The sequence below is a fragment of the Arachis hypogaea genome, chromosome 2 (assembly GCF_003086295.3).
Source record: "Arachis hypogaea cultivar Tifrunner chromosome 2, arahy.Tifrunner.gnm2.J5K5, whole genome shotgun sequence".
NCBI lineage: Eukaryota > Viridiplantae > Streptophyta > Magnoliopsida > Fabales > Fabaceae > Arachis > Arachis hypogaea.
The window spans coordinates 98,008,299-98,028,804 of NC_092037.1; the positions used below are offsets into that span (position 1 = coordinate 98,008,299).

Sequence of the window (20,506 nt, forward strand, 5' to 3'; positions counted from 1 at the left end):
TTAAAAATAGTTATATATAATATACTCTCATTTGTCGCTCTTTTATTTCCTTAGACTATCTTCTTATTTTTATGTTTTTAACCTTTTTTTTTCTATTTCTTATCTAGCGGTCATATTTTCTTCATCAAAAGGTAAATTTTAAATTATTCTTTTTTTTATATAACTCTCCATAACTCTACGTATCTTCTAATTTTATTGTTTCTCTTTTTAATATTTTTAATTATAAATTTTAATTCAAACAATTATAATTTATGTATTAATCTAATTTTTTATTTTCTTTATGACTTTATATATTTTATTTTAATCTCAATTTATTCATCCTTACTATTTTTTTTATTTTTTGTTCTATTATATGTACCTATATTACATATAAAATTTTAACATAAATTGATTAATTTACTAATTTAAAATATATTTTTTATTTTTAGAAATAGTAATAAAAAATATTTTAATTACAATACATAATTAAACATATGCATAAAATCTTTTATCTAACATTATACCAAAATTAAATTAAAAAATATATAACAAATTTAATTATTTTAAAAGAAAAGAAAGAAAAAAAATTATAAATTAAATTTTTATTATTTTATATAAATATACTTTTTATATACAGATTTAATTTTTCTAGTATTTATATATAATTGTAATTTCAAATTATAAGTATTAGTATATTACTAGATGCTAATGTGCCAAATAATTCAGTCTTTTATTATTAAATTATAAAAAAAATTAGTTAGGATAATAAATTATTTATAATTTAATTAAAATATTTTAAGTTCAAATTTTAAAAATAAAAAAAAAATATTTTTTTATAAAATATATATAATGAATAGTATTTTAAAATAAAAAATATTCACTAACTCTTTTTAAATTTTATATCTCCATATAATCAATAATGTTCAACAAAATTTTTTTTAGTATATATATTTTTGTCTCCACTCCTAAAATTTTTTAGGTTCATCACTGCCTATTATACTTAAAAAAATTGTCTAATTTGTTAAAAAAATTAAAAAATAATATTTAAATTTTTAAAATTTAAAATTTGCTATAAAAAATAAGTCAAAAAAATATTATAAGAGAATAAAAAAAGACTGAAAATGGGGATATCTAAAATTTAGAAACTATTTAAAATGACTGATACAGAAGAAGCAGCCAAAAATTTAAATTTTGTTGTACATTTTTTTGTGCCAGCATCTAATATTTGTTGGACTCCCAAAAACAACCCAACAACATTATCATTAACTAAATTAAATGACATCTAATTAAAAGTTTTTCTCCATCATTCTCTGACCACGCTGCAGGAATTGTCAACTATCGTCAAGACAATCTATACACGCGTAACTCTTTTACTCTGCCACCTATTTTCAGTATTTGCCGAAAAATTTCTTGTTCAGCACCATAGTATTACTCATAATTGTTAGTATTATACTGTTTATATATACAGTATTGTTGTTCTATACGGTTACTACTGTTTATTTGTATTGTTACTATTCACCAATACAGTTTTATACATATTTTTTTGATGTATTGTGAATTCTATTTTGTTAAAAATATAAATACACATTAAAAATAAATTAAATCGCACATATATTTATACACAAATACATTAGTGATTAATTTTAATAACTAATTTTAGTATACAAATAATATTTTTGTCTTTTAATTTATACTAAAAATCAACTCTTGAGTCCAACGCATTTTGAGAGTTAACTTGATAATATTATTGTTTGAGAAAATTCAACTCCCCTCTCCTTGTGAGATGCTAAAATGACATCCTCTTCCATTCTATTTATAAGATGTACACTTCCCTCCCTTATAACTTTTAAAAAACCTCCTCTTTAATCCATTTTAAATTTTTTGTGTTATATATGTTAATTTTATCTATTTTTCAAAAAAAAAATATTTTTACAAAAATACCCTTTAGCAAAAATTTTATTTTTTTGTCATTAAATTTTGCTTACCAAAATATCCTTTAATAAATTATTTTTTTATTAAAATGTATTTTTATCAAAATATTTTTAAAAAAAATTTAATAATTAAATTATTTTTTTCTAAGATACCCTTCAATAATTTTTTAATTATTAAATTATGATTTTACCAAAATTTTTGTTAACAACTTTTTTATATTTTACTATTAATTTTTTGATATCAATATATTTTATTTTAATATTAAAAAAATCTTAGTAATTTTTTTTAATATTAATATATATTAATTGTTATACATATTAACAATGGTAAGATTTTTTAATTTAATGTTAAAATAATATACATTGATATCGAAAAATTAATAGTAAAATATAAAAAATTATTGAAGAGTATTTTAGAAAAAAATAATTTAATTATTAAATTTTTTAAAAAAAATTTTGATAAAAATATAATTTAATCAATAAAAAATAATTTATTAAATGGTATTTTGATAAGCAAAATTTAATGATAAAAAATAAAAATTTTGCTAAAAGGTATTTTTGTAGAAAATATTTTTTTTTTTTGAAAAATAGATAAAGTTAACATTAGTTAACACAAAAAATTTAAAATGAAAATTTTTTTTAAAAGTTATAAGAAAGAGAAATGTATATTTTATAAATTAAGGGCAGGAAAGTGTCATTTTAATATCTCGTAGGGAAGGGGAGTGGAATTTTCTCTTATTGTTTCAACGAACAGGAAAAAACAAATAATGAAGCCATTAATAATTAACCAAAAAAGAGAAAAGTGAAAAGTTTAAAAACGATAATATTTTTATTACACAAGTTCAACACAGAGTGATGCACCATAGGCCATACACATTATTATAAGGACTCAAACACTTTTTGTATTATTTCTATGACTATATATGATCATCATCCATACCCAAACATAAGAAAATAAATTAAAGTTCGATTATATAGGAGACACCCTTAATTAATTGGTTGAAGTTTTATTGTCTAAAAGCCACTTGGAGAATGTTTCAAGAGTTCCTGCGTCAACCCTGTAATGCTTCTGAGTGAATTCATGCAAGGTTGGCCACTTGAAATCTGGATACTTTCTTGGATTCTCTTCTGTGATGAGTTTCTTTGGTGGATTGACAATTTTATCCCTCCTAGGACACAGGAAAAAAGCAAGCGATTTTCTTGCTGATTTGTCATTCACAACGGCTCTATGCAAACAACTCTTGTAAACTCCATTTGATAGAGCCTGAAAAAAAAATAAAATAAAAGTAGTATTTAAAATGTAAACACTTACTGCCTTAAATAATTTAATAAATATATTAATAATTTTTAATTATCGTGTTTACATAAACCGAATATCATCTAAGAACATTATAATATAAAGATTTGTTACCGTAAATGTGTCACCAATGTTGACAACAAAAACACCTTGTCTTGGAGGAACCAAGTACCATTGGCCATCCAAGAACACTTGAAGACCAGCAACTTGATCATCATGAAGTATGGTAAGGGAATTAGGGTCAGAGTGGGGCCCAGTTCCTAAGGTCAAATCAGGTGTTTGACATAGCGGGTAGTAATTCAGTCGCATAATAGAGTTATTTTCTTCAAAGTAATCTCTGAAGTATTTCCCAACTCCTAAGCTCATCCCCACAAGTTCCATGATTTGAAGGGCTAGATTGCTCATTGCATCACAGTATTTTTCGTAGAACTCCCTATCAATTATACAAATATGCGTGAGTTAAAATAATAAAATATAAAATATTATTTTTTTTAAAATATATATTTTATATATAAATATATTATTTTATTATATCATCAACTCTGATTACATTTTTGAACTTTAAACCACTAATTTTACGGATCTAATGACTGATTCGATTTTTATACTATAGAAATAATTATTTATTATATTAACAGCATAAATAATCATTTAAAATATAAACATAATTAATTTAAAACATTTTACCTGTTCTATCAAAATCACACTCATTATAAAAATAAAAATCATCCTAACTCACCCAAAGTGACGGAAATCTTCCCCAAGAGCATTAACAAAATATTCCTCCACATTTTTGCATGAATTCTCAGCAGAGTAAGGAAAAGTGAGTGTTTCCTTCCATGGAAGTTTGGTAGAGAATCTGCCAGTGAAGCTGCTAGCATACCCACGAAAATCTGTAAGCGTTCTCTGAGCCTTCTGTTTCTCTGCCAACGACATGCCAAAGAAATCATCCGTCAAAACATGAGCTTTCGCTATGAGTTCGGCGTCCACGCCATGGTTAACAACATGAAAGAATCCATGCTTCTTGCATGCCTCATCAATCTTAGAGCAAAGGTTTGATATAACTTTTGGATCACCAGAGTGAAAGGCTTTCATGTCAATTTCTGGAACTTGAAGTTCTAGAATGTCTTGCCTTGGCTTAAACTCATCAGGCCATATGAATTTTTTGGGTATGGTGGTTTCATATGACATAACAGATGAATCAAACACTATCTTTTCATCTTCTTTTGGGATTTGGGGTGATGAAACAAATACTGGTTGAGCCATTTTTGTCTTTGAAATGCGAAGACAATTGTGAAGCAACTCACTACAATAATAATAATGTTATTTGAGGATTACTATGATGTTTTGGGATACTCGGTACCCATATATATAGAATACAGAGAAGTGGGAACTAGGGTACATGCAAATGACGCAAATTAAAGGTGGAGGGGACACGGGATCATATACAAATTAAAATTCTGTAAAGTATTTTTTATTTTTTAAATAAAAAATATATAATAATTTTTGTTATAAAATTTTATAAAATTAATTAAATTAATAAATAATAATTTTATTTTTTTTAAGTATAATAAGAATTTAGCTAACATGTGTCATAAGGACACATAATAAGCTTACTATTAATAGAAGATTTTAAATTTTTTTATTTAATAAATACAAAATAAATATATTAAAAATTTAAATTTTTTGTATTTTTAGTAAAATTTTTAATTTGTAGTTTTAACTTATGTCCTTATAACACATGATAGATAAATTCTATAATTATTTATTAATAGTAATATATAGTTTGTAATTAAATTAAAATACTAAAATCTTATTTTTTTTCAAAGATATTTAAATAATATTAATGATTGAATGTATAGATATTTTATCGTGATTCACGAAAATTTTTTAAATTCTGTTACTCTTGTATTAAAATTGATTTGTTCAAGTACAATCTAATAACATGAAATAAAATTTGTCTTTGAATTACTTTTTTAATTATCATAGTAAAAATAATATCATAGAAAACTATTTTTATTAAAATCTACTTACTATTTAATATTCTAGTATTATATTCATTCTTAGAATTAAAATAATATAACCAACGTTGTTATCTATTGGAATTTACTAACATATTTTATTTATTTTTGAGTTGAAATAGATGTATTTATACTTAAAAATAGTTTTATATATTTTTTGTTAGTTTAAATACCTACCAAAACTACAAAAAATAAGATGAATGTACAATATCTTGTCTTAACTTTTGTAGAATGATAGAAAGAATTTGTGTTTAAAATATTGAATTATCCTTACATAAAATAATAAGTATTGATACCCTTTTCACACAAAAAAAATCTTTTGTTACAACTATTTTCTTTTTCAAAAGACAAATCTTTGTTATGTGTAAAAATAAAATTAAGATATCACTTACATATTTATCAAGTACTTCATAATAGTACCTATAAATTAATGAGTCTTTTTTCAAATTATGAATTTAGTTCTCACTAATTAACATTATTGTTGTCGGGTTCAGCCGCCTAATCTTACAGAACTGTCGTAGTTGCTGCTGAAAGCGTTGTCGTGAGTGCTGTCCGAAGTAGTTACCGTTGCTATTCTGCCTTTCTTTAGCGTTGCGTTGTCTCTTTTAGGTTCTGCTCTGGCTAGTGAGGACTATTGGAGCTACTGTTACTCCATTCTTTGGTTCTTTTTTAAGTATAGTAAGTTTTTTTGTTCTGAAATTCTCAATGTTAGTGTTCTGTTATAGTTTGTTGAGGATTTTGCGACGTTAATGTCTCAAGATTGAGTTACTATGATTTATGCTGTGTTTGTGGTTGTTGCTGTTGCGAGAAACAGTCGAAACTGATACCGCTGTTGCAAAATAAGAATAAAAAGGAGTTTGTTACGTAGTTGAGTCGCGATTGAAGTAGGAGTTTTTTTAAAATCTATTTTTTTAAAAAAATTGTTATAAATAAATATTAATGTAAAAAATGAATTTTTGTGATTAAGCTTTGCATAATGCGAGTCTTATGGATTAAGCTGTACTATTTGGATGGATATGATTTGATTAATTACTCAAACAATAAGATTAAATGAGAAATTACACATGGATTATGGCGGTTTTGTGAGAATAATGAATGAAGTCGATTTATTTGTGGTTATGTACGTGATTAATTTGATTTGATTACTGAAATTCTTGGTTATGTTGATTTTTTTGAGTTAATGACTATGTTAAACTTTTTGATTTGGTGATTATTATTGGTATGTTGAAAAATGGTTGAGGGATGTTGGTTTGGATGGAATCCTAGAAAGGTGGCAAAGTCCAAATTCAAAGAAGATGTCGAAATTTTTATAAATATTTGAGTAAAATTGAATAATAAGAATAATAAAAACGGGTTTTATTTTCAAAAAAATTAGAAACTTTGTTTTGAAATTTTATTGGTTAGTTTTGATTAAAGAATTATGCTTCGAGAAATTTTTAGTGAATTTAAAATATTTGAATTTGATTGATTAAAGAAAAATAAGTTTTACTTGATTAATTCTAATTAAAGAATTATGTTTTACGGAATGCAGGTGAAATCTAAAGTAATAAGGATTAATTGAAAATTTATTTTTTTAATTTCGATTAACTAAAAAAAATTATGTTTTGAGGCGTTTTAGCAAATTTTAAAGCAATTGTTAAAGAACAAGTGATTATGTTTCAATTGAGATTTATAATTGCGAAATAAGAATGATTTTGAATTTTTTGAGAAAAAGTTAAAAAAAAAACTTGAAATGAAGTTGAAGATGGTTTAGGGAACTTGGTATTTAAAAATATGATTATATAGAATTGTGGATTTGATTATGATCTTGATTATATTTGATTGTGAATATGATTGAAATGAGATAAAGACTCGTTATATTTGGGGTAGATATAAGAATTTAATGAAATATTCTCCGACAGAGACTTGTTATGTTGGAGGCAGATATTATGAGTTTTGATGAATCATTTTTTGATAAAGATTTGTTAAATATTCTCCCTACGAAACTTGTTTATCGATATATATGTGTGTGTGCATGAGATGATGATACTCCCGTTGAGAAGGTGTACAGGGCACTTTCCTTGCGATGTGTACACGACACTCCTATGTTGTAAGATCCTAGATTTCTGAAAAATTAAATAATAATTTATTTATGATTTATTTTATTTATTCGAGAATATATTTTTAGAGATTTTTATATTAATTGAGTACTTTCTTATATTTGATTTAAAGCTTTAGTGATTTAAAAATAATGAGAATTTTATATGCTTTAATTTGAATACTTAAATTTTTTTTATTTTATAATTAAAAAAAATAATTTAATTATCTCTAATTATTGAATTAGAATACTTTTTAAAAATAAATTGCAAGTTGACGAATAAACGATAAGATTATTAAACTACCTTAACCCTAATTTTACCCTAACTTAACACTAATCCTAACACACACTCTCCACCCTCACAAACTCTCACAATCGTCACTCTTTCCTTGCACACATACACACGAAAACGAAAAAAAGAAAGAAAGGAAGAAGAGAGAACGGGGAGAGCAGAGGGGAATGAGGAAGAAGAGAAGGGAAGGGACCGCGCTGCTGCCGCTGCCCAACCGTTGCTGCCGTCCCGTGGAGCTGTCACTGAATTGCCGTGCGTGAGGAGACGCGCCTTGCTGCTGGCTCCGTCGCGCCCAGCCCGCCATCACTACCGAGTCAAACCCGCGCCTACGCGCGCAAGCACGAGAGGGAGGGAGGGGGAGAGAGAGACCGAGTCAAACCCGCGCCTACGCGCGCAAGCACGAGAGAGAGGATCCATCACCAACGTGTCACCGCTGCTAGAAGAGCTTCGCGCATAGCCGTCGGCGAAGAGGGGAAAGAGGAGCTGCGTCCCATTGCGCCAGTTACTGTCGTGCTTCTTGGTCGCCGATGAGGGATCCCAAGAATCGTTGCCATCGCCGAGGAGGGGGACGCGCGAGAGGGACTCGTCACATTGGTTGCCGTCGCCGTCGCCGCTGTTGAGTAGCAGTGGTCAGAGCCGTTGCTGAGGGAGTTCGCCAGAGGTCATCTCTAGAGCTGCCGTACTCCGTTCTTGGTGCGGGTGAGTATTGGTACTTGCATGTTGCGATTGGGGTTACGGCTGTTGTTGCAGAAGCATTATGGAGCTGTGGTTGCAGCTGCCGCTTTTGCGAGCTAGGAGAAAAAGGGTCTTAACGCATTTTGCGACTTATGATTTCGACAATCGAGGTAGAAGCAATTTCTAATATTCAATTTACTATCAAGAATTGTTACAAGTCGATATTAATGCAAAAATTGTACTTTTATAATTTTCGTAAATCTTGTGGATTGAATTGAATTATTTGGATGACTCTAATTGTTTGTTTGCTTGAATTATTGATTGGTGGTGGTGGCTAGAAATTATGATTTTTAATTGATTATGTTGAAGTTGGTTTAGACTGTGATTTATTGGAATTGGTTTGATTTTGTTGGTCATGAATTAAGATTTGGAAATGATTTGAAAAGAATTTGAGAAATAGTTTGGATGGGACCCGAGAAGGGTGGCAAAGTCCGATTTTTAGGGAGGTGTTGCCGAAATTTTATGAGAATTATGAGAAGTTTTATTTTGGTTAATTTGGATTGAAGAATTGTTTTATTTGATTTTGATTTATTGAAGAATTCAGACTCGATCACTTGGTACTCAGCAATCCTGCAAATACTGTAGTTCTTCACACCTTGAAGCACCACCTTTCGACTTCTGAACCTGTGTCAGAAACCGGGGTCCTCTCATGCATGGCGTTCAGATCTAGACTGTGATTGTGACTTGACACAACCGATAGCGCCGAAATCGGGTGAGTTGGAGGCAGCACATGGTGCGCCACAGCCCCGGCAGGTGTCTCCGGCACAAACTCATCCTCATCGCCACCATCGAAAGACTCACTGTCTGCACTATCCGCCACGTAATCCTCGTCCGACTCCTCCTCATCCTCCTCCGCCTCATACTCCGGAATTACGACATGAATGGGCGGTGGTACGAGAGGTCGATCGTCCTGCATATAAGTTTCGTGTACGGAACCCCCACTACCACTATGACCCACCTCGGCGGACAGCTCCATTACCTGTTCACACATGATCCTCCCATGAATGTCGAACATCAGTCGCACGTGCTCGTCCCCGTGAAGTCGGAATAGTCGAAATCGGAAGACTCCATTTTCCATAGATGCCAGCAACCTATACCCCACCCTACCTATCTCCCTCGCTTGTGTACCACCGAGCTTGCTCAATATCAAACTCTTCAAATCTGACAACGTCTCCACACGCCGAGTACGAAACAATATCGGATCCTGACACTCAAATGTCACCCGTTATCGCTATTTCTCATACAACAATTGCCAATTGGGATAAGCAAGCATAACTATGAATGGATTGTTACTAGCCATTCAGCTTTTTTTTTTAGAGAAAAACGAGATAGAGAAATGATATGAAATGTGTGTGGAGAATACCAAGGGTTACACATCCTTTTATAGATGTTGAATATTTATCTTTTATTATCTCGTTTACCGTGTAAACGAGATATGACAAGGGAATTTAAATCGATAAATACTCGTAAAATTATTTATTTTAGTAAAGACTACATTTATTTTATTTTTTAAAATAAAAAATTCTATTAAAATGAGAGAATTAAAAAATAAATATTTGATAATAAAATGATACAAATATGCAAACACATAAAGACAATTGTGACTCATCATATACGATGCTCAAGGCCAAAAAATAATAAGAAAAAACGAGTAGCTTTTCTGCATAAACATGAAACTACTATAACGTTATATTGTGAGATGCAAAACAAAAAATCCAAGACGTTGTTTAAGGATAATTAAGCATGTGACACTTGAACCAACTTCAGCTTATGTAATGAAACTAATCATTATATTAATACTATACTATTTGAGACTTGCGATGTAGCTAAGACTAAATTAATTGCTAAAAATGTCTAAATACAAAGAACTCTCTCTTGTGGGATAATATCAGCAAATTAATTAAATTAAATTATGTAAGAAGCATATGGCCAGTTCTGGTTTTGATTTTAAGCATGCCCTCCCTTCTATGGATTAAGTGAGATTCAAAATATTTTTAAGGATTTGACATGAAATAATCTTCTTTTACCTAAAAAGTGCACTAAAATCACTCTATATTCTGTAGAGGCAGAGTCCATCAAATATATTTTCTGCTATCATCTACACATTGCATCCAAATTTCATTTTTTAACTGCAAAAAATCACAAAGAGTTACTTATAACAAAATCATTGTATTATAAATAATATGTTGATGAGATTAATATACTCTTATATTTTCTCACATTTTCACTCTTAACACAAAAATTAAAAAAATATTCAATCACGGAAAAAATTATCAAGTTAAAAATGTTCAAACACTCTATAAACATCAATCTGTAAATATCAACAATCACATAAGATCAGAATCAAGTTTCTTCTAAGTAGAGTAGTAGACACAAGTTTAGTTTTAGTTTGTAATGATAAATAAGTTCCTAATGAAAGAAATAAAACTTGAGTTAAGAGCAACTACAAGAAATGACATCGTATGAATTCTAACTTTCGAAGTAATCATCATATTTGAACTACTTAGGTAAGTAATTCAACTCCATATTTCCAAATTTTATATCACCATGACAAATCATATCCAAAATCTCAGAGAAAGAAATTCACAGTTACAAATCCAAAGTTCATAGAATAATATAACTAGCTAGGGGAGAGTTAACCAAAGTTCATATTTAAGTCTCTATAACATATTTTTTTAAGACATAAAAAAACTGAAAAGACAGGAGAAAAAGTTACCACAGGAGGCGACACTGAGAAAAGAACGACGGGATGTGAGCAATGGCAAATCTAGACGGGAATGCGATGATTTGCAACAATAGCGGAACGAGCAGAGGAAGTACGCGGCGAGGGACAGACAGCGATAAACTCAAGAAGGAGAGATGGTACTGACGAGAATGGCTCCAACGAAAACGACGCCCACTACGACTCGACGAAAAGTGACTTCTCTCTCCACTCCGCCGAAGAATGAGGGAGGTGGTGAGAAGGACGCTGTGTGAGGAGAGAGCTTAGGGTCAGGGTTGAAAAGTGATGGGTTTTCTTAATTTAAATTAAAATCTAGTTTGTTTCTATTGTTTAAAATAATAACTGATTTAGCAACTAATTAATTTGTAACTTTTATTTTTTAGTTGGTCACAAATTTGGTCACTAATTTAGTAACCAACTGCTCTAATGCTAAGATTTTATAGTTGGTTGCTAAAATCGATTGCTATATTAATCCTTAGCAACCGATTTAGTGACTGCTACCTTAGTAATTGAATTAGCGACCAACTATTTTATCAATATATTTTTAAGTCGGTTGCTAATTCGGTCGCTATATTATAAAATAGCAACCAATTTAGCGACTGAATGCTTTAAAACTAGCATTTTATAGTTGATCGCTAAATCGGTCGCTATGTTAAAACTTAGCAACCGATTTAGTGACCAACTTCTTAGCAACCAATCACCATAAAGCTTATTTTTATATTGGTCGCAAAATCGGTCGCTAAATTAAAAATAGCGACCGGTTTAGCGACCAACCACCATAAAACTTGTCTTTATATTGGTTGCGAAATCGGTTGCTAAATTAAAAATAGCCACTCATTTAGCCACCAACATACCCTAAAAGCTTGTTTTTTGTTTTGGTTGCTAATTCGGTCGCAAAATTAAAAAAATTGCAACCGATTTTAGCGATTGACTAGATTGACTTTGTCATTGGTAACTAAATCATTCACAAATTTTAATTTTAGCAACTGAAAGTGGATAGTTACTAAATTGGTCGCTAATTGAAACTCCTCTACTGAGATTATGTGGTTAAGTTCTTATTATCCTCTACAATCTTATCTTTTTCAAGAAACAAAAGATGAAGTCTATAAAAATTTTACTAAATTTTTGGTTGTACTTTATCTATCTTAATATCTTAGATATTTTCACTTACTTTTATTATTGTTATAAATCTTTGTAAAGAGGGATAGAAATGTGATGGTAATTATATATGCGTGTGTCTTGCTAACGTAAATTATTCTTAAATATGTAACGTGCTGTGATGATGTGAATGTATATATGCATGTTTGGATGAAGAAAAAAAATTTTATTCTCGCTTTTCTAAAGAAAAGTCAATAAAATTTTCAAGTAAAAGTTTTTACTTATTATTATTATTATTATTATATATAAAAGTCGTCCTAATATTTTTATTATCAGAATGACAACTAAAAATTTGACATTCTAATGGCAAAAATGTTACATAGTATATATGGTTATTTAGTTTTTTTTTTTTATTTACCTAAATTTATGTTAAAATAAACATTAGGAATTAGACTTATTAATTTTATCAAGAGTGTTTACATATTATATTATTCTTTTTAGATTATGCTTATTATTAAATTATGAGATTTATTTGTTTAGGTTTACATAATTTATTTGATTTTCAACAGAGTTGTAGAGTCTTATTTTTTAGGAGGAATAGAGATTTGGTTGAAAGAGGATCAAACGTATTTCTCCTTTTTCTTGAGGAGATAGATTTTTCGGATGTTGCACATGTCAAAAACGTTACTTTTGATAAAATAGTATTATGGAATAAAAAAATAATTAGTAAAAAAATAATATTCTCTTTTAGTATATTAGCTTTTTATGATGAATAAGTTATGAAATACAGAAATAGATAAAATAAAAAATAATGAAATTGTATTTGTTTAAATTAAAGAAATATTCATGACAATATAATTGACAGTGGACATATAACTATTAGACAATAAATAATAAAAAAATATTGTTAGAAATATTAGATTTGATATTAAAATAAAAAATATATAAATAATTAATAAAAAATAAAATTTGAAATCAAAATATTTAAGTTGAAAGAAAGAAATAAAGAAGAACTTTTAATAAACGAACATGATAATAAATTGAATCAAATAACATATATTTAAATTAATGAGTATATTACGTATATATAAAAATTAGCCATCATTATAAAATACATGTTGAAATATAAATATATATTAAAAATAAATTAAATCACACATATATTTATATACAAATATATTGATAGCTAATTTTAGTATTTAATTTTGATATACAAATAATATTTTTGTTAAACTAATTAAATTAAATAATTGATGTAATAAATTAATTATAATTGTTCAAATTAATAGGATAAGTTAAATAAATAAAAATATCTTATAAATATGTTATGTAAATAAACTATATTAATCGAAATACATAAGACGTAAAATTAATGCAAATTAAAATAAAATTAATTTATTTTATTCCAATAAAATCAAATAATTAATTAGTTATAATTAATATAGTCAAATCAAATATTAATAATTTGATATTTATCTTAATTAAATTAAATAAAAATTATAATAATTTTAAAATTATTAATCAGAAAACATAAGATTAAAAATTAATACAAATTAAAATAAAATCAATTCATCTATTTCAGTCATTAGTTATAATTAATATGGTCAAATAAAATATTAAATAATTTGATATTTATCTTAATCAAATTAAATAAATAATTTATTAATTAACGTATTTAAATAAATCAAATAAAATAAATTACAAAACACCTTCAATAATATGCCACGTTAACTATACTATTAATTGAAAAAATATAATTTAATAATAGATAATAGATAAATAAATTAGGAGATTTTGTGTTTTTATATTTTTATAATTTTATTAGCATGTATAAAAGTTTACCCAAACAAATCCAATATTTAAATAAATTTGATTGTACTTTCTTTTTTTTTATCAAAAATAAGGAGATTCGATTCCAACCTCATATGAAAAAAATATGTCATTTGAATTATAACTCATTGCCAAATTTGATTGTGCTCTAAATAAGAAAACAATAAACATAAAATTGACTACAACAAAAGACAGTAGTACCTCGAGACCAAATAGGATATTGGTTGATTAATAGAAAGAATTGGAATTATAATTTTTATATAAAAAGAATAAACTTTGATAAAAATAAAAAATACATTATTAATATTATTATTATATACGGTAGTTAAAGAAAAAAATTTGAAAAAATAAACAAAAGATTAGAACAAACATTCATAAAAAATAAATAAAATACTTTATATATGATGTCTATGAAAATAAAAGTATAATATAAAAAAATTTATTAATAGTAGCTTATCTAATATCTATATTAGTTAAATCTTCAGGAGAATCCAATAAATCTTTATAAAGAAGGTAATAAGTGAAAAGATATTTAGCAAATAAAGCGAATTGAATAAAATGTTGACCAAGTACAGATTCATCAGAATTGTCATGATTCAGCTCATCAAAAAGGATAAAAGAATTGTCATGATTCAGGAATGTGTAATATTCAAGATTTCAAGTTCCTCAAATGTTTTGCTATGCACAAATTTAATGAAGAGAGAGAATAATATGCAGCGGACTAATGGTTGGAAACTTGCATTGAAAAAAAAAAAAGGTGACGAATTCAATAATTAATTGAGAAAGAGAATATGGTTATAAAAGCTACTACTACAAAACAATCAATAGCAATAATTTTTAGAATTTATTAAGGGTACTAAAAATAAATTATTATTTTTATTTATAAATATTCAAAATGATAATAAATCTATCTGTTGAAAAAATAAAAATAATTTTATATTTATAAAAGATAAACTTCTATCAATAAAATTATTTAAATCCTAAAAATTATCCAAAATTCTAAAATTATATCTATTGAAAAAACTTTGTACATAATATATTTTAAGACAATCCAATAATAAATCATATATGATAAAAGTTTATAAATGAAAAAGATGACTTCTTTTGAAAAGGTAAAATAAAATTGAAAAAAATTAGTTATCTTATATTTTAAAATATAATAATAAAAATACTTTGAACTTTTTATTTGTTTAATGTTTTGGAAATGTAAAAAATATATATTTACAATCATTTTTAATAAAATATTTTTATATGATATTCTAATAAAAAATATTTTTTAAAATACAAAATATTTTCATAAAATAAAAATAAAATTGTATTCATTTACATTGTCATTAGTGGCTAAATGAATTTGTAAGAATAATATGTATATGTTATAAAAATATGTTAGAGGTAAGTGTTAAACCAATGACCTCTCACTTAAGTAGCATTTGGATGAACGATGGAGATGGAAAAACTGAGATTGAAAGATTGAGACTGAAATAAGTATCAGTATTGTGTTTGGTATAAAGTGTGAGACAGAGATTGAAATAAAAATAAAACTCTAATTTAATTTGTATAGAGTAAAGTTGAAATTAATTAATTGAAATAACAGTATTTAAATATAAAATGTTATTAAAATTTAAGTCTTCGTCTCTAAAAATTTCAATCTTCTGTATCTCTACTTTTTAAAAGTACTGAAATACTAAAATTTTGAGGACAAATATTGAAATTTTAGTACCCGTTTTTGGTTAACAAACATGATATTGAGTCCCAATCTTTCAGTTTTCATCCTAGTACCTCAAAACAAACATTACCTTAGTGTAAAAAGTCTTTATAATTGAGTCAAGATCATTAATAAATAATTTAACACTTTTATTTATATAAAAATCAATTTTATTTTAATGATATATAAATACAACATTATATCACATTTTATTCGTATTTGTGTTATTAAGTTAAGTAAATACTTTTACGTACAATTGAATATTTGATGGTTATATTGTTTATAGGACGATTGTATTATTTGTATTGAATTTTTAATTTGCATACTCACTAGATTATATAATAATATTACATATTTGTGAAAACTTGCGTGTAGATCAGATACTCGCGGGTTGACCGCAAGTAGGATTAAGGTAGGGTTGGATTGTTTTCCACCCACGAATAGAATAGGGTTAAGTTTTAGTAACAAATTGAACCCGCTTAGGCCTAGTTTGGGTAAATAACTTAAATAAATTCTTTTGAAAAAAGAACTTAAAGCATAAGGACTTTTATTAATAGTAACTTATAAATAAGTTATTTTGTGTTTGGATTTTTAGTTATAAAAGTACTTATTTTAAAGTTGTAGTGTTTGGATAAATAACTCAAAAAATACAAATTTTTTTACGCAAGAGAATGAATATTAAAATAACAATGATAATAAATACTTTTCAATATTGAATGTTGATTTTACATAACCTAATCACTAATATTGTGTATGATATAGTATGTGAAAATAAAAAATAAATATAAAATGTGTTTCAATATATATTTGTTGCTGTTTTTTTTTTTACTCTTATTAGAACTCCCTTCTCCGAGGTCAAGAAATTGTTATAATTAACTATGAAAATAATAGCAAGCTATATAAAAATAAAATCACATGTGAAAAAAATAAAATTAAAACTGAAATTTCATACCACAGTAAAATACAAATTTAATAATAAAAATAGAGTGATAAAATAATTAAAAAATTACCTAGAAAGAAAATATGCAGTAGGTTATTCAGATGGAAGATTGTCTGAAAATGATGATGGAGGATCAATACTTCCAACAGATGAATAATTAGTGAAAATAGTGATGGAGGGGCCGTACTTCCAGCTGATGAAACATTGCGTGAGAATGGTGGTGGAATGCCAATGCTTCCAGCCAAAACAGAGTCAAAAAGGAAAGTAGATTTTTTTGTTTTGAAGTTAAATTTTTTTTAAGGAAGCGGTATAATGACTTGTCGAAAAGTAGAGAAGTCATAGATTTCTACTTGTTCAAAAAGTTGCCAATTAACTTTTTGAAAAGTTAAAAATCTTTTTTAAAATGGTACCAAATACGCGTATTGTGACTTTTTCATAATTCAAATTCCAAAAGTAAAAAAAAAAAAATAGTTTCTACTACTTCTCAAACACGCTCTTAAAGTCTTAGTAGTATTAGGGTTGAATTCAAACCCTACTCTATCCTACTCATTATCCAAATAGTTATTTATGAGAAGATAATTTATTTTCAAACGTTAAAAATAATAAAAATACATTTGGTGAGCATATTTTCAAAATGTATTTTAATATTTTAAAATTTAAAATTATATTTTTATTCAATTATAATTTAATTATTTAATTTTTTATTAAGTTAATATTAATTTTTATATGGTATCAAATATAAAATAAATTACTATCTTAAAATTGTTAATTACATGGATAATAAAAAATATTATTTATAATGCAAAACATAAACAGTTTTTTAAAGTTATATTATTTCATTTTATAAAAGGTATATCTCAACGACTATAAACCATGTAAAAAAAAGTTCTAAACCCAAGTAGCATATGTATATACAAATTTAAATCAGTAAAATCACTACTTACACATGTGAAAATTGGCTATTGATTCATTACACTATACATAATGATTAGTTTGGTTGTTAATTTTTTCTATTAAAAAAATTATTTTTATTTAATTAAATAATGAAAGATATATGCATATATAAAAAAGAATATAATAAAATAAATTGATCAAGAATACTTAAAATATACTAAAAATAAAAAATATATAAATATAATATTAAAATTTATATTTTAAATATCTTTTTTATAACAAATAAATTATTAAAAAAATAATGAATAAATTGTTAAAATAAAAAGTTTAAGAAGAAGAAAATTAATTTTCTTATTAATATTTTTAAAATTTGTTTATTCTTTTAATTTTTATTTATTAGTATTTTATTAATTAATTATTGATTAAATAAATTATTTTCATAACAACTTTTTTTTTATTTTTTAAAGAAGAGACAATTATAGAATTTGAAAAAATAATGTGAAAAAATATTTTAAAATAAAAATATTTAAAATTAATATTTTTAAATAAAAAATATATTATATTAATATTAAAAGATACCGTACAAGTACAAAATAAATAAAACAAGACAAGACAAGAGTACGAATTAAATTTAATTTTAAAAATAAGAGTACTGTTAAGAAAGAGAGAATTATATTGAATAAAAATACCAATGAATCTTTTTTATTGAATAAAAATACAAATGAATTTTTATGGTTGTTGTTAATATTGTCGAAGAAACATAAAAAAAAGTTTCTTCCTATGACAAAATTATAAAAAAAATGTACTAGTAGAAAATTTTTAGGAATTTTGAATTAAAAAAAAACTTAAAAAAATGTACTATCATATACTAATAGAAAAATTATCATATTTCTATCAAATTAAAAAATAAATTAGTATAAAATTTTAAAAAAATACCAAAAAAATTAAAAATAGAGAATGGGAAGAGTTTGAAATTTAAAAAAAAATTTCACTTTATTCTTTAAAATAAAAATTTAAAATTTAAAAAATTTAAATTAAAACATAAATTGAAAAGCTCTTTTACCTTTGAATGAAAGAGAAAAAATGAAAAATATCAATACAAGAGAAGGAAAGAGAGACTAAAAGACGGATTGATAACTCTAGCAGAAGAAAAAAAATGAAAACACTGATTTTAGAACTCAATTTGACGGCATAGCAGAAATTTTCAACCAAACAATAAAAAATTTAAAACAGATCTTTTACCTTTGAACGACAATGAGAGAATGAAAAAGCCAATAAAAAAAGTTACCAGAAACCAAAAACCACTGGAAGAAAGTAGAAAAAGAGTTGGAGGCACTGGCTTGTTTTTCACGATAGAACACGAGAAATGGTATAATTTTGGTGGGTGAGATATAGAGAAAAAAGGTGAAGGATCAAATACGGTATTTTAAATTAGAAATATTTTTATTTTTTTAATTAAAAAATTAAAAACGAAAAAAAATATGAGACTGATTTAAGTGTTTTTAGACATGAAAATATGATTTATTAGATATTTTAAAGGAAAACATTTAAAAAAAATAGAACAAAATAAACAAACTCTATTTTTATGTTTTCATTGTTTTCTCTTTTAACTTTTGAAAATGTTTTAAATCCAAAACACGGTATTTTTTATTTTGAGATAAACATTATAGGTGTTTACTACGGTATGATGATAAATTCATACAATATATTTAAAATAAAAACAAATAGTAATAAGCCATGTGGCATTTTTTTTTACATCAACATTTAAATTTTTTTTAAATATATATTATATCACCACTTTTACTAATACATCCCTCTAATTAAATTAAAATAAAAATATATTTTTATTTAATTTTATAAAAAATCCTATCTAATGAGTAATAGCTCAAATGGCATAGTCTCCCTATACTCAATTAAGAGGTTGGAGGTTGCGGGTTCGAGTCTCCTATCTTTAGTAAAAAAAAAACTCCTAAATATTCTTCTTTTATTTGATTAGACAAAAATATCCTTTTAAATTAATCAAATTTTAGAATTCAATTAACCCTAATTTTATAGTTTCAAATAATTAAAATAACAAAACAAAAACATATTAAAAAAACAAAAAATCAAAATTGTTCTTCATATAGGTTAAACATATTAAAAAAATAAAAAACCAAAATTATTCTACATTTGGGTTCAGAAACCTTCTCGTTCACGCCTCTAAAGGTTTCAATGTTCTTCATCTTCTTCTCTCCTCTTCCCCTTTTGCTCTTGATATAGCACTGGGAATTTGTGGACTTCCAAAGATATCTTTAAATTCTTGTATAACGAAGTTTTTTGCTAATTTATTCTGCGTTTGCAAAAATTGAACCCTTTTTATAAATTAATCTAGTTGGTCGTTGGTGAAAAGATTTTCTATTTTGCTCCGACTTCTGATTTTCCTTGCACGTTTAATTTGCTATGTTAATTTGGCAACTGCATGACAATTATGTAGGGGTGGCAACACTACTCGAATTCGCGGGTGCCCACCCCGCCCATACTCGTTCGGGGCGGGTAATTACCCGTCCCCGCACCGGGACGGGTTTTAACGGGGCAGATTCTTAGGCGGGGCGGGACGGGACGGGGTCGGGTTTAGGTTAAACCCGCTCCTACCCGTCCCGGTATATATAATATATATATATATATATATATATAAATACATATACTTTTAATATATAATATATGTAATATATATATAAAATAATTAATAAAATCATTAATAATATTGTATCATATTTTAATTTTAATTTTTATTTATGTTATGTATGTAAATGATGGTTATATAATTTTTAAAATTTAATTATTTGTTGGATTTAATAATTATAGGGACAGGTAGGGACGGGACGGGTACCCGCAGAAGCGGGTTAGGGTTTAACATTTTACTACTCGCGAGTAGAAGCGGAACGGATTCAATATGGGTTTTTGTATGGCGGGGCGGGGTCGGGTAGAGCAAAAACCCGCCCCCAC

At 26.3% G+C, this 20,506-nt stretch overlaps 1 protein-coding gene across 1 annotated transcript; it reads right to left on the reverse strand.

Annotated features, from left to right (window-relative positions):
- Positions 1-2,804: 2,804 nt before the first annotated feature.
- Positions 2,805-4,452, reverse strand: LOC112755206 (gibberellin 20 oxidase 2). Its single transcript, XM_025803151.3, has 3 exons — positions 3,947-4,452; positions 3,322-3,640; positions 2,805-3,174 (listed from the first exon to the last, which is right to left on the reverse strand). The coding sequence occupies exons 1-3, from the start codon at positions 4,396-4,398 to the stop codon at positions 2,902-2,904; spliced, it is 1,044 nt and encodes a 347-aa protein (XP_025658936.2). The 5' UTR covers positions 4,399-4,452; the 3' UTR covers positions 2,805-2,901.
- Between the last annotated feature and the right edge of the window lie 16,054 nt (positions 4,453-20,506).